The sequence below is a fragment of the Geospiza fortis genome, unplaced genomic scaffold, assembly GCF_000277835.1.
Source record: "Geospiza fortis unplaced genomic scaffold, GeoFor_1.0 scaffold78, whole genome shotgun sequence".
In the NCBI taxonomy this organism is placed as follows: domain Eukaryota; kingdom Metazoa; phylum Chordata; class Aves; order Passeriformes; family Thraupidae; genus Geospiza; species Geospiza fortis.
The window spans coordinates 3,007,559-3,019,585 of NW_005054339.1; the positions used below are offsets into that span (position 1 = coordinate 3,007,559).

Consider the following 12,027-nt stretch of genomic DNA (forward strand, 5'->3'; position numbering starts at 1 on the left):
GGGAGCCAGCGGTGCCGCAGCCGCCCACCCGGGCCTGCACACACACTGATTGTCCGGCTCCCAGGGGCCCTGGCCGCCCACGGCTACCCGGGCACAGGGCCCGAGGGGCCCTGGGGTGCTCCAGGAGGGGACACGGTGCAGCGTGTCAGCAGGCATCATGCTGTGCTTTGGTTGGGGTGGTCCCAGTCCGGGAGCTTGCCTCAGTGTCCCCTGGGGCTTTGTGCATGGGCACGGGGAAGGGAGGAGGAGAAAGAAGGTGGCTTGCATAGCTTGTGAGACCACCCAGGCCACCTCTATTCTCCCCACTGCAGCAAGCGTTTAGAAACAGAACCCTATCCCACAGCCACGCTCCACATGCCTTGCCTCCTCCCCCTGTATCCATCCATCCATCCATCCATCCATCCATCCATCCATCCATCCATCCATCCATCCAGTTCCTGACTTTGTGCAGGACAGCCTGGAGGCAACTCAGGCACACACATAGCAGCGGGTCCCTTTTGGGGGTGCAGGGTGCCTGTGGGGTGCCATGGGGCCATGTGAGCCTCGCCTGCCAGAGGAGGGCACAGTGCTGCCTCTGCCTCAGTTTGCCCATTCCCCAGCCATAGGATATTGAAGCTGCAGATCTGGGGGTGGGGGTTAGCTGGGGCATGCCCCCTTTCTGAAGACCCCTGTGTCCCACAGGCTCATCTCGCCCTCCCGCCATGGCATCGCCGGACGGAGCCAGTGGCGTGGGCGGCAGTCCCGAGGAGACAGAGCTCAGCATCACCCTGACCCTCCGCATGCTCATGCACGGCAAGGTAATGGCAGGGGGCTCAGTGCCACTGAGGGGACAGCGATGCCTGGGCTGAGGGGCCATGCTGGAGCCCCAGCTCCTCACCATGCCCTGTTTTCTGTACTCTATTTTCTTCCCATGCTCCTAGTCTCCCCTGGGAATAGCATTCCCAGAAGGATTTCTTTCCCCATCCTAAGCCAGGGAGGGGCACATTCCCATGCCCCAGTGTCACTAGTTAAGTCACCAGTGTCCCTGGGGCACGGTCTGCCTGTTGCCAGGCTGTGGTCAGAGGAGGGATGTGGCATGCAGGGAGCCACCTCCTGACAGTGCCACTGTTCTCTGCCTTTTCAGGAGATTGGCAGCATCATCGGCAAGGTAAGATTTGGGGTCCTGTGTGTTGCCAGCACTTGGCTCCCCTGGACCTGACCACCCACCCTGTTCCTTTACCTGCAGAAAGGAGAGACTGTTAAGAGGATACGAGAACAGGTAAGGGCATGCTGGTGGGCTACCAGGTCCTGCTGCCTGTCATGCCTGTACCTGGTGGCTCCCATGTGCCTGCCCCCCTAAATCCCAGGTGGAACCAGGGAAAACAAAGCAGCACCCTAGGGTAAGCTGCCTGGGGCAGGTGGGAAGGGCAAGGCTCAGGCTCGAAGGCATCAGTATCCCCCTGTGAGGCTATCCCTGGGGGAAGTCATGAAGCACAGGGCTGGTGACGTCCCTAACGGGGTGTAACACTGTCCCCAGAGCACTGCACGCATCACTATCTCGGAAGGGTCCTGCCCCGAGCGCATCACCACCATCACCGGCTCCACCGACGCCGTCTTCCGCGCTGTCTCCATGATCGCCTTCAAGCTGGAGGAGGTAGACAGCCCTCCTAAATCCCCGCCAGGTGCCCCTGCACCCGTGGGATCCTGGGCTCTGACGCTGCATCCCACATCCCTCACAGGACCTGGGAGCAGGGGGCGATGGGGTGTCAGCAGGCAGAGCCCCGGTGACCCTGCGCCTTGTCATCCCCGCCAGCCAGTGCGGCGCCCTCCTGCGGCAGGGCGGGAGCCAAGATCCGGGAGATCCGGGAGGTGAGCCTGAGGGGAGCCTGGAGGAGGGATCCCCTTTTCACCCTGGGGGCACAGAGCCCTGGCTGTGGGGGCTGACACAGTCCCACAGGGGCTGGGACAGGTGATGCAGGAGAGGGAGCATCGCCCTGCAGGTGCTGCAATGGTCCCTGGGGGCTCAGGAGGGGGACAGGGGAGGTGTGAGGTGCTGAGCCCTGGCAGGGAGTGGCTGGGGAATGCCAGCATCTCTCTGCTTCCTGCAGAGCACAGGGGCACAGGTGCAGGTGGCTGGTGACTTGCTGCCCAACTCCACTGAACGGGCTGTCACGGTCTCGGGGGTGCCAGACACCATCATCCAGTGCGTGAGGCAGATCTGCGCTGTCATCCTGGAGGTACCTGCCAGCCCAGGGGGCATCTGCTACCCACCTCCCTATCCCCAAGGCTTCCCATGCCCATCTGGACCCAAACACCAGGGTTTCTCTGTGTGGAAATCCATAGGAGCACCCTGCCTTTGTAGTGCTGGGGGCTGTGCCCAGCTTCCTGGGGGCATAAGGGGGCAGAGGGTCCTTGGGGCTACAGGGGCATTCAGCTTCATCTCTCATCTCCTCCACCTCCTTCCTTCTGTCTCCAGTCGCCTCCGAAGGGGGCCACCATACCCTACCACCCCGGTCTCTCCCTGGGCACCATCCTGCTCTCTGCCAATCAGGTAAGAGGCCACAGCATCTCCGAGGGCATGAGGTGGTCAGGAGGGAACTCTACCAGCAAGGGGCAACTCTGGTGGGCTCAGGGTAATCTCTCTGCTCCAGGAGGGAGTGACCTGAGACAATGGTCCTCACCTGGCTCCCCAATGATGCCCCTTTTTTCTCTCCCCAGGGCTTCTCCATGCAGGGCCAGTACAGCAGTGTCTCTCCTGCAGAGGTGAGTTGGTCCATGTGGCAATGGGGTCTGTGCCCACCAGGATGGGTGCTGCTGGGAATGCCTGCCTTGGGAGGCACTGGGGCACAGCTGACTCTGCCATCACCCCTAACACCACCTTCCTCCTCTTGGCACTGTCCGGGCAGGTGACGAAGCTGCAGCAGCTGTCAGGGCATGCGCTTCCCTTCGCCCCCCTCGGCCATGCACCCACCATGGTGCCAGGTGAGCATCTCCCATGCTCCCCCGAGGCTGGGTGTGCCCCTCCTGATCCACCCTGACACCTGGCCCTGATGAAGGGATTTCCCTCCTCTGCACCCTTTCCAATCCCAGCCCCCCCAGCATGTCTACCTGCCCCTCCAGCACAACCTTGTCATTGTTTTCCTGGGGTCACTGCACCCACCAGTGCTCCCCAGTCCTGCAGTGGGAGAGCACCAGCACCAAATCATGACTTGTATCTATGTCCTGTCCTCCCTTCCTTTCCCCAGCAATCCTTCAGGTTTGTCCTCAGGGCCACTCATCATCCCAGTATGGGGCTGGGGTAGGGGCACAGAGCTACTGGAGAGCTGCCCCTTCATTGCTGAGATCCCTGTCTCTCTCTCCAGGTCTGGATGCCAGCTCCCAGAGCAGCTCCCAGGAGTTCCTGGTGCCCAATGACGTATGTATTGATGTGGGAATGATGAGGGGGACCACAGCTTGTCCCCACCCATGTGGCACTTTGCAGAGACCAGCACCCACTGATGCACACAGTGTAGGCTCTGCCAGAGCTTAGGAGCAGGAGGGAGTAGCTGGGGCAGAAGAAAGGGGAAACTGAAACATGGGACAGGGGAAAGAAGAGTTTGCCAAGGAAAGGCCTTGGCATGTGGCACAATGCCAGCAAGAGTGAGACCAAAAAGCGAGGTTTGCCCAATGAAAGCAGTGTCCTGCCCTCCCAGTGCCTTCCACAGTTTCACCTCTGAGCTGTAGGTGGTGTCTGGGTGAGCCCCTCGGAGCTCCCTGCTTGGCAAGATTCCCTGGCTTCTCCTGGCTCAGCCCATCCCATCCCATCCCATCCCTGCCCTTTCAGCTCATCGGCTGCATCATCGGCCGGCACGGCAGCAAGATCAGCGAGATCAGGCAGATGTCAGGTGCCCACATCAAGATTGGCAACCAGACTGAGGGCTCCAGTGAGCGGCACGTGACCATCACAGGGACCCCTGTCAGCATCACCCTGGCTCAGTACCTCATCACAGCCTGGTAGGTGCCAGCCTGGGGGGACTCGTGCTGGGTGCTAGTGAGGGGTGGCTCTTCACCAGCACCCCAAGGCAGCTTTTGGAGGATCCACAGCATCCTCAGGAAGAATGAGCTGGGTGGTGCTTTGAGATCCTGAGGTGGCAGGACCCGTGACCCACCAGATTTGAGGCCCAGTTTTTTTAACCCAGGATGTGCCATGGATACGTGTGCCAGAAGGGATGGGGTGCACAGCTCCTACACCCCAAGCTTGTGGTGGGAGAACCACTCTGTCACCATGGTACTCACAATCATCCTACTCTCTTTCTTCCCCAGCTTAGAGACTGCTAAATCTACCTCCCAGGTGCCACCAGGCCCTGGCTCCATGGACCTCGGCATGGGCTTCTCCCAGCCCCTCGCCCCAGGCTCTGGTGCGGCTCTTCCCACCGTCACCCCAGCGCCCCCGGCCCTGCTGGGCACCCCCTACGCCATCTCCCTCTCCAACTTCATCGGCCTCAAGCCCGTGTCCTTCCTGGCACTGTCCCCATCCTCCCTGGCAGGGCCCAATGGTGGCACCACCACCTACACGGCCAAGATATCAGCAGCCCACGGCACCAAGAAAGCTGACCGGCAGAAGTTCTCGCCCTACTGAACCCCACTGGTGGGTGGGCCAGGGGGTCCAGGGTGCTACTCAGTAGCAGGGACACCTTCCTGCCACCCACCCTGATCTCAGCCTCTGCCAGGTGCCCCATGTCCCCCACCCCAGGGAAGGGAAGGGTCCTTCCTGGTGGTGATGCCTGTTGGAGGAAGGGGCAGTTTTGTTGCCTGCTGTCCATCCCAGCAGCACTGTGCCCCCCTCCCTGGTTTTCTGCACAGAGACCATGTGTCCTAGTATTGGGTGGGGGGGCTGTCCCTGCTGGCCTGGGGTCCCTTCTCCCAGTGCCCTGTGCTGGTGTGGGACCCCTACTTCCTGCTCCTCACCCTGCCTCCCCTGCCATCCTGCTCATGCCCACACTCCATCTGGCACCCAAAAGCCAGGTCCCACTGGATGAGGAGGGCCTGGCCTCTCCAGGAGTCCCACTTCCACTGGCTCTGGTGGGGGTCCCTCCCTGGGCCACCCTGGGGCAATCGCCTCCCAGCAACCCCATCCAAGAGCCAGTCCCTGCTGGCTTGGAAATGCTGTATATATATGAGTCTATATTTTTCCTCCTTTGTAACTTATCAATGGTTTAATAAAAAGATAAAATTTACAAGAAAATAACAATAATAATAATAATAATATTTCCCACCCTGGGTGGAGACTTCCCCCAGAGCAGGGGTGGCCCCAGCTCCTGGGTACTTGGGTGGTGGCTGGAAGGGCATCCCTGTGTCTAGGGGGGATGCTGGCCTTCAGCCCCATCTCTCTGAGGGTCTTCCTGGAGCCCCTCCCTGCCACAGGGCAGTTAGAGAGGCCATAGGGCAGTTTTCCCTCAGGCCTTCAGTTACTCCTGGAGTAGGACATCTCCAACCCACCATGCCAACACCATCCCTGGGACCTTTGTGGGCAGGCAGAGACTGATATACCCCTGCAGCATTCCCCAGGAGGGTCCAGTCCCCTTTCCAGCAGTGGGGACCCTATGAGAGTCCCCAAGCCCTTCAAAAGCAATGAGACTGAAGAGGAACAGCAAGCCCTGATCCCCTCTGGCTGCTGCTGCCCTGGGGCAGCCCACACAGCCACCCCCACCACCCTGTGTCACCAAGTCCAACCCAGCGTGCCCTTGGCTGGCAGCCCAAGTTGGCACGTGGCACTGCTGACCAGGCTTCAAACTGGGCAGCTGTGTCCATAAACAGCCCGGTATGGACCCCCAGACAGGCAGTTCCCCCCCAGGGGGGTGATCCCTGCCAGCTGAGAGGGACAGAGGGCATGGCCAGGCGTGGCCGCGGGCATTGCATGCTGCCATGCCAGCAGGACAAACAGGGACACAGCCAGAGCCAGCCCTGTGGGCGTGTTCCCCGATCAGTGTCACAGGGAGCAGGAGCTCCTCCACACAGACATTAGTTTTGGGTTAAGCAGCCAAGGATGGGAGTCTCCGTGTCTGCCATCCAGGCTCAGCAGGGGCTGGGCCCTGGTGTTACTGGTGTTAGTGGCATTAGCCGGAATGTTGCCCCTGGATAGAGTGCAAGGGACATCAGCCCTTTCCCACCAGCCATGCGTGCTCCCGCCGGGGCAGTGGAGATGGAGGTGTCCCATCCCCGGCCCCTGTGCAGGAGCCCCCTGGCACCCCATGTCTTGAGGAGAGCCCATCCCTGGAACTGGGCTGTGCTGGTGGAGCCAGGGACAATTCCAGCCTGCAGGAGAGAAATGTGACTTCCTCAGATCTGCTACCTTCTCCCAGCAGAGAAAACATCTTTTAACATAAGCTCAGAGAGGAGGCAAAACCTGCACAAGGACTCCTCCAAATCCAAGAGATTGGGTCCAAGCAGGTCTCACGGGTCCCTGGCAGGTCTCCTGCCCAGCACAGTGGGACAGATCCTCCTTCTCAGCTGCTCTCTTCGGGAACTTGACCTGGGGTAGGGAAGCTTGTTGTGGTCTGGTCTAGCCTGTTCCTGGGGCTGGGGCTGATGCAGCTGCTGTGGGTCTCCAGCGTGCAAGTTGCTCTCTGGAGGAACTGCAAGAAGTTTTCCTGAACAGAAGCCTCTGAGATGGAAAGACAGAGCTCCTGACCAAGTGGATGGTTAAGACAGCTGCGCCGGAGCCGGGCCAGCTCCTCACGGATTTGGCGGTTCCGCAACCCGTAGAAGAAAGGATTAACGGCAAAGGAGGAGTAGGCAATCCAGGTGACCACCATCTCCCCGTGCCCACCACCCATAGTGGCAAGAGGGACAGAGGAGTGCAAGTGGAAAGCAAAGAAAGGCAGCCAGCAGCACAAGAACTGTCCCACAATGAGGACCAAGGTGAGGATGGCCTTGTTGCTTCCCAGCAGGCGATCTGGGATCAGCCTGGGCAGCATCAGGATCCTGGCAGTGAGGATGGTCACCTGGCTGGCGATGGAGTCACATCGGTGTCTGGGTGCCACTGCCTGCGCTGGCACGGGTGCCTGCTGCAGGGACGCAGTCCGGGCCACGCGGTAGATGCTGGAGTAGACAGCAAGGATAATGATGGTGGGCAGAATAAAGCAGGTGATGCTGAAGAGGATCACAAAAACCTTCTTGTGGGCCCCAGGGCTCCAGTAGACCGTGCAGCGGCTGGCACTGGTGGCCCCATTGCCATGAGGCCATGCCACTAGTGCCAAGACAGTGATGAGAACAGACTTGACCCAAATGAAAACCACTCCAGCCACGGCCAGCCTGATGGTCATCTTGACCTCATACCTCAGGGGGTGGACGATGTAGTAGTACCGCTCCACGCTGATGATGCAGATGGTGAGAATAGAGGCACTGATGAAGCAGATGTTCAGGAATATCACGGCCTTGCACTCAGCAATGCTGTAGATAACCCAGTTGAAACAGGAGGAGCTGGAGATGATCCCCAGGGGCATGAGGAAAATGGCTGAAAGGAGATTGACCACGCAGAGGTGGCAGACAAAGATGAACTTCCTGAAAAGGGGCGTTTTGAGGATGATGACCATCACTACGATGTTGGCCACCAGGGCGGTGAGGGTGAGCAGGATCATGCAGAAGAGGCCCACCACCTCCTGGCCAATGGAGTGCTCGGGGATGGAGAGCAGCTGTAGGCTGTCCGTGGTGTTTGACCCCGTCCAGCTCGGCATCCCTCTCCAGGGCTAAGCCAGCAGCTCTGGTGCCTGGGCAGCAAGGGCTCTTCTCCTGTGTCCCAGAGAGGGTAACCCCACCACAACCATGGCTGCTACCTTCTCCTTACCTGTTGGGATCAGGAGCCAGGTGTGAAGGGAATGAACCAAAATGGAGAAGAGCCACAGAGAAACACAGAGACAACCAGCACACTTCCAAGGTGCTGGAGGAGGGAGAGGCAGCCAGTGAAGCCATATCACCCCAGGTCTCCCAGAGCTGCCACCCAGGCTGCCCCCAACCTGGCCAGGGATAGCATAGCTAGGTCCTGTGGGCACCCATGCCAGGCTGACACCCCATCCTCCCCTCTCCAATGGCAGCAGTATGTCCTGAGGTGGGACAGCACAACTCGCCTGTCCCAACCCTTTTGCTCTGGCCGCAGGGGACCCCAGGGTGGGTGGGATTCAGCGCACCTTTGCTCCTGGGGAGATGGGCGATGCTCCTCTCCTCACTGGGGTCCCGCTTGCTGGTGTTGCTGGTGGTGTTGCTCCCGCAGCAGAGCGGGGCTGCCGGCCCTGTGTGAGGCCACGCTCGCCCGTCCCCGCTCCCGTCGCCGCTCGTCATCCTGTTTGCCTGCAGCCCGCCAGCTGCGGATGGCACCAGCTGTCACTCCCGGCACTGCCTGCACTGCCTGCACCCGTGGCAGTCCCACGGGCACAGCTGCTGGGTCCTAGCAGCCGGCAAGGGCTCAGGAAGGGGGGATCGGGGTTCCTGAGCCCTGTGCCCCCCCAGAATGGCCACCCACTGCACCATGCCTGGTCCTTCCACGGGAACACCTTCGGCTCAAGGGACAGAGCTACAGGCAGGTCTGCAGCAAATCATCTCCACTGGCACAGGGTATCACAGGGTAACTGATACCCAGGGGCATCAGGGTGACACAGCTGGGAGCTGTCCTTCCCTGGCAGCCTGAGCACCTGGACATGTGCTCAAGGGGCACAATGAGCACAGAGAAGGGCTTGGCATGGGAGTCAGGCTGGGGCAGGACAGCAGACATGGCATGAGGCATGGCACTAGGGGGAGGGCAGGCACTCACCCTCAGGATGGATGGAGGAATTCCTCCATGCCCAGGCAGGGTAGCAGATCTTGCTCATCCTCTGTAGCTCTGATGCCACAGGGTGGGCATGAGCCATGTGCCTTGCTAAGGTGATGAGAACAGCTGGCTCTTAAAAACACCAGCTTTCATCTGAAGGCTTCAGCCCCTCAAGAGCCACCCATGCCATCCCTTCAGGGACCCACTGACACCCCTCCCTACAGCACACACGCCTCGTTGGGCAGGAAAGCGAGAGCAGCACCCGGTGCAAGGCACAGTGCTTTTATTGACAGTCAAAGCAAGCTCAGTGCCCATGCCAGCCTGTCCCTCGCCGAGCCCCAGGTGGGGTGGCCAGGGAGTCCAGATCACTGTGCTCTGGGCTGATGGGTGTCACCTCCTGGCGCTGGGCCAGGGCCAGGGTGCTCCCAGGCACCCTCAGAAGCGGAGCTGGACAAGGTAGCGGAGCCGGCACTGGCTTTCCTTGTAGATGAGGTACTCGCTCTGGCTGAAGGAGGAGTCCTTGTAGGCAGGCATGGGGATGGGCTTGCCCTGGCACACCAGCACCTTCTTGCCGTCCAGCAGCACCTCCTCATCCTGTGCAGGATCTGGGCCAAAGACACCCCAGCACCACGTGAATCCTGAGATCTGGCCTCTCTCCCCACTGCCCTGTGTGCAGCACAGCCCCAGAGCTGCCAGAGCGCTCCTGCCCCCGGCTCACCCGGCTCTGTCCGGCCGCAGGCCAGGACACTGTCATAGCCAGCGGGTGGCTCACGCAGCGTGGGGTCATCGCGCGTGATGCGGTAGGGCTTGCCCAGGGCCACCTCCGTCAGGAACATGATGCCAACTTTCTTAGATGTACAGCCCACTGCCATGGGAGAAAAGGATGGGAATGATAGCACCGTCCCTGGCACTCCCATCTGGTTGTGCCCAGGCCACGCTGGGCCACAGGGACCAATCACCATGGCAGGGAAGGGGCTTGGTGAGCCCACAGCTGCCTGCCAGGGGGTATGCAAGGGCAGTCAGGCTTACACAGACCCTGTGGGCATCACAGGCAGCGCAGCCCATGCCAGGACCCTCACCATAGCCGGCTGACTTGCTGTTCTCAGAGGCAAAGTAGATGCCCCTGCCCACGCGGCCGCCGGAGTGGGGCATGATGCGCAGCCCGCTCCTCAGGATGGCTGCCACCACCGCCACGCAGGTGCCGTGCCACAGCAGCCGCCGGTGCTCCAGCAGCTCGTGGGCCTTGAAACGCTCATCCTGCAGAGACGCAGACATAAAGGCTGTCCACAGAGGGACACATGGGGGCCCAGGGGTGGAGGATTGCCACCCATCTCCCCAGTCCAGCTCCAATGCCTGGCTGGAGGGGCAGGAGAGTGGGTGCCTGTTCAGCCCCAGTCAGCTGGGTTGAATCCCCTCCTGGGTGGAGAAGCCCTAAAGCAATCCTGGGGTGCAACCATGGCTTCCCCACTGTGACATGGGAGAGTCACCTCCTCCTCACCTCGCCATCTCGGGCCACCTGCCAGATGTTGAGGATGTGGAGTTTGTGCCCAGTCTGCATCACATAGGTCTGGATCAGCTGCCAAGGGGGAGGCAAAAAAGCTGTGTCACTCCAGGCAGCCATCTCAGCAATGCCCACAGTCCCCCTGGGACAGTAGGAACCTTTGGGGTGCCCACAGGCCTGACATAATTGTTTCCCATTATGGGACAGTGTGGCACAAGCAGCACCTGGTATTCCCGGGAAGCTGGGTCAAGCAGGGAGAGCTGGCAGCAGAGCAGGGCGTAATCCTGATCCAATGGATGGGCAACTTCTTTCTCCTCCTCTTCCTCCTTCTCTTTCTGAGCCTGCAGGCTCTGTGCAAGCTCAATGTCAGCCAGCACCTGGCAGGGACAGAGCAGGGACATCCTGAGCACCAGTGCTGGGCACTGTGCCGGGGGACCGGGGCAAGCCCAGCCTCCTGCCAGCAGCTCCTGCCCCACCAGGAAGGGATGTCAGGCACTGTGTGCTCTGGCATCTCACCAGCAGCATGTCCTTCTTGGCACGCAGCAGCTCAGGGGAGTTGATGGTGGGGGGCCGTGCCCGTCCAAAGTTGTGTGGGACGATGGTGTAGAAGCGTGAGGAGATTTCCTCCAGGCGGGTGGCCTGGGGGGGCTGCTCCCTCAGAGCTGCCTCCAGCTCCTCCAGTGCCTCAAAGCCCCTCGCGATCTGCTGCTTGCTCAGCTTCCCCAGAGGCATCTTCTTCACATCTGCAGGGGAGGACAAGGTGAACCCATCCACCCCACTCGCCCTGCAGCTACCTCCAAGAACCCCCAGTATCACCATGGGCAAGTGTGGGCACCCAGCACGGCGTGTCCACAGTCCCATCAGGTGCCAGGATATCAGAGGGGGTGCTCTAAAATCCATCAGCACCTCTACTCCATTCACTTCCCCACCTGCACCCCCAGACAGAGCCCATGCCACCCATCGGCCACCAGCTCCTACCGATGTCCATGGTCTGCATGGCGTCCCGGAACATGTCACTGCTGAAGATGAGGGACACCAGGTCCTGTGTGGCTCTGTCCAAGGTGCAGGGCAGCACCCGCCGCTTGCACACCTTGTCCCCATCCACGGCATCCCCCTGCAGACACCCCACATCAGCTGTGGGCCTGCAGGAGGCTGTGGGAGCACAGCACCAGAGCTGCTCACTCTGTGAGGAGAGCCTGGTCCTGGGGCAGCAGAGCAATGGGCAGGTGCTGCCTCCACTTTGCATGGCTGATGCCACCCACAAGGCCATGTTTCTCATTCAGGATGCCGTCCCACTCCATTTTAACCCATTAGCCCCAAATCTCTACCAGCAAGCTGCTTCAGCAAGCACCCAGACCTCCCTCAAAACCCATCCCATCCTGCTGACCCTCTTGGATGTCCTGGAGTTCAGTGGGCCAGGAGTGCAATGAGGACCATCCCACCATGGTGACAAGCTCTCAGTACTCACCCTGAGTGTAGCCTCCACTTCCTGCCCAGCCCCTGGCTGCACCTCAATGAGCGTGTACTTCCCTGGGTAGGCAATAAAGTTCTCCCTTGTTGCCCAGCTGTTCTTGGTCTTCTCTCGAAACTTCTTCTCAAAGCCCCTCTTGGCAGCTTCCAGGGAGGCACAGGGCATGAGCTTGGTCTGGCCTGGCTCTCCCTGGCAGTGGAGAGCAGTGGTCAGGACCTCCCCTGCATCCCTGCTCCACCAGCCCCGTGCCAGTGGAAGCAGCAGGCAGGAGAAAGGGGATAGCAAGGAGCAGTG

General features: G+C 60.6%; 3 protein-coding genes across 3 annotated transcripts in view; 1 reads left to right on the forward strand and 2 right to left on the reverse strand.

Annotated features, from left to right (window-relative positions):
* Positions 1–683: 683 nt before the first annotated feature.
* LOC102034058 (poly(rC)-binding protein 4) lies at positions 684–5,206 on the forward strand. The gene is given in 13 exon segments (XM_005422522.2): positions 684–797; positions 1,124–1,147; positions 1,226–1,258; positions 1,517–1,633; positions 1,719–1,811; positions 1,813–1,848; positions 2,088–2,216; positions 2,456–2,530; positions 2,698–2,742; positions 2,886–2,961; positions 3,342–3,394; positions 3,803–3,972; positions 4,282–5,206. Coding segments are annotated over 13 exon segments (1,263 nt in total). The 5' UTR covers positions 684–701; the 3' UTR covers positions 4,598–5,206.
* Positions 5,207–6,464: 1,258 nt separating this feature from the next.
* Positions 6,465–7,694, reverse strand: LOC102034226 (probable G-protein coupled receptor). Its single transcript, XM_031058154.1, has one exon. The coding sequence runs from the start codon at positions 7,692–7,694 to the stop codon at positions 6,465–6,467; it is 1,230 nt and encodes a 409-aa protein (XP_030914014.1).
* A 1,502-nt stretch (positions 7,695–9,196) lies between these two features.
* The window catches only part of PARP3 (poly(ADP-ribose) polymerase family member 3), a 3,817-nt gene continuing 986 nt past the window's right edge, over positions 9,197–12,027 (reverse strand). The window contains exons 3-10 of the mRNA XM_005422431.1: positions 11,731–11,922; positions 11,241–11,376; positions 10,779–11,005; positions 10,487–10,639; positions 10,260–10,337; positions 9,841–10,018; positions 9,480–9,626; positions 9,197–9,366 (exon numbers count right to left, since the gene is read on the reverse strand). Of these exons, the coding sequence (XP_005422488.1) occupies positions 9,197–9,366; positions 9,480–9,626; positions 9,841–10,018; positions 10,260–10,337; positions 10,487–10,639; positions 10,779–11,005; positions 11,241–11,376; positions 11,731–11,922 (1,281 nt within the window). The remainder of the gene's footprint in view (positions 9,367–9,479; positions 9,627–9,840; positions 10,019–10,259; positions 10,338–10,486; positions 10,640–10,778; positions 11,006–11,240; positions 11,377–11,730; positions 11,923–12,027) is intronic.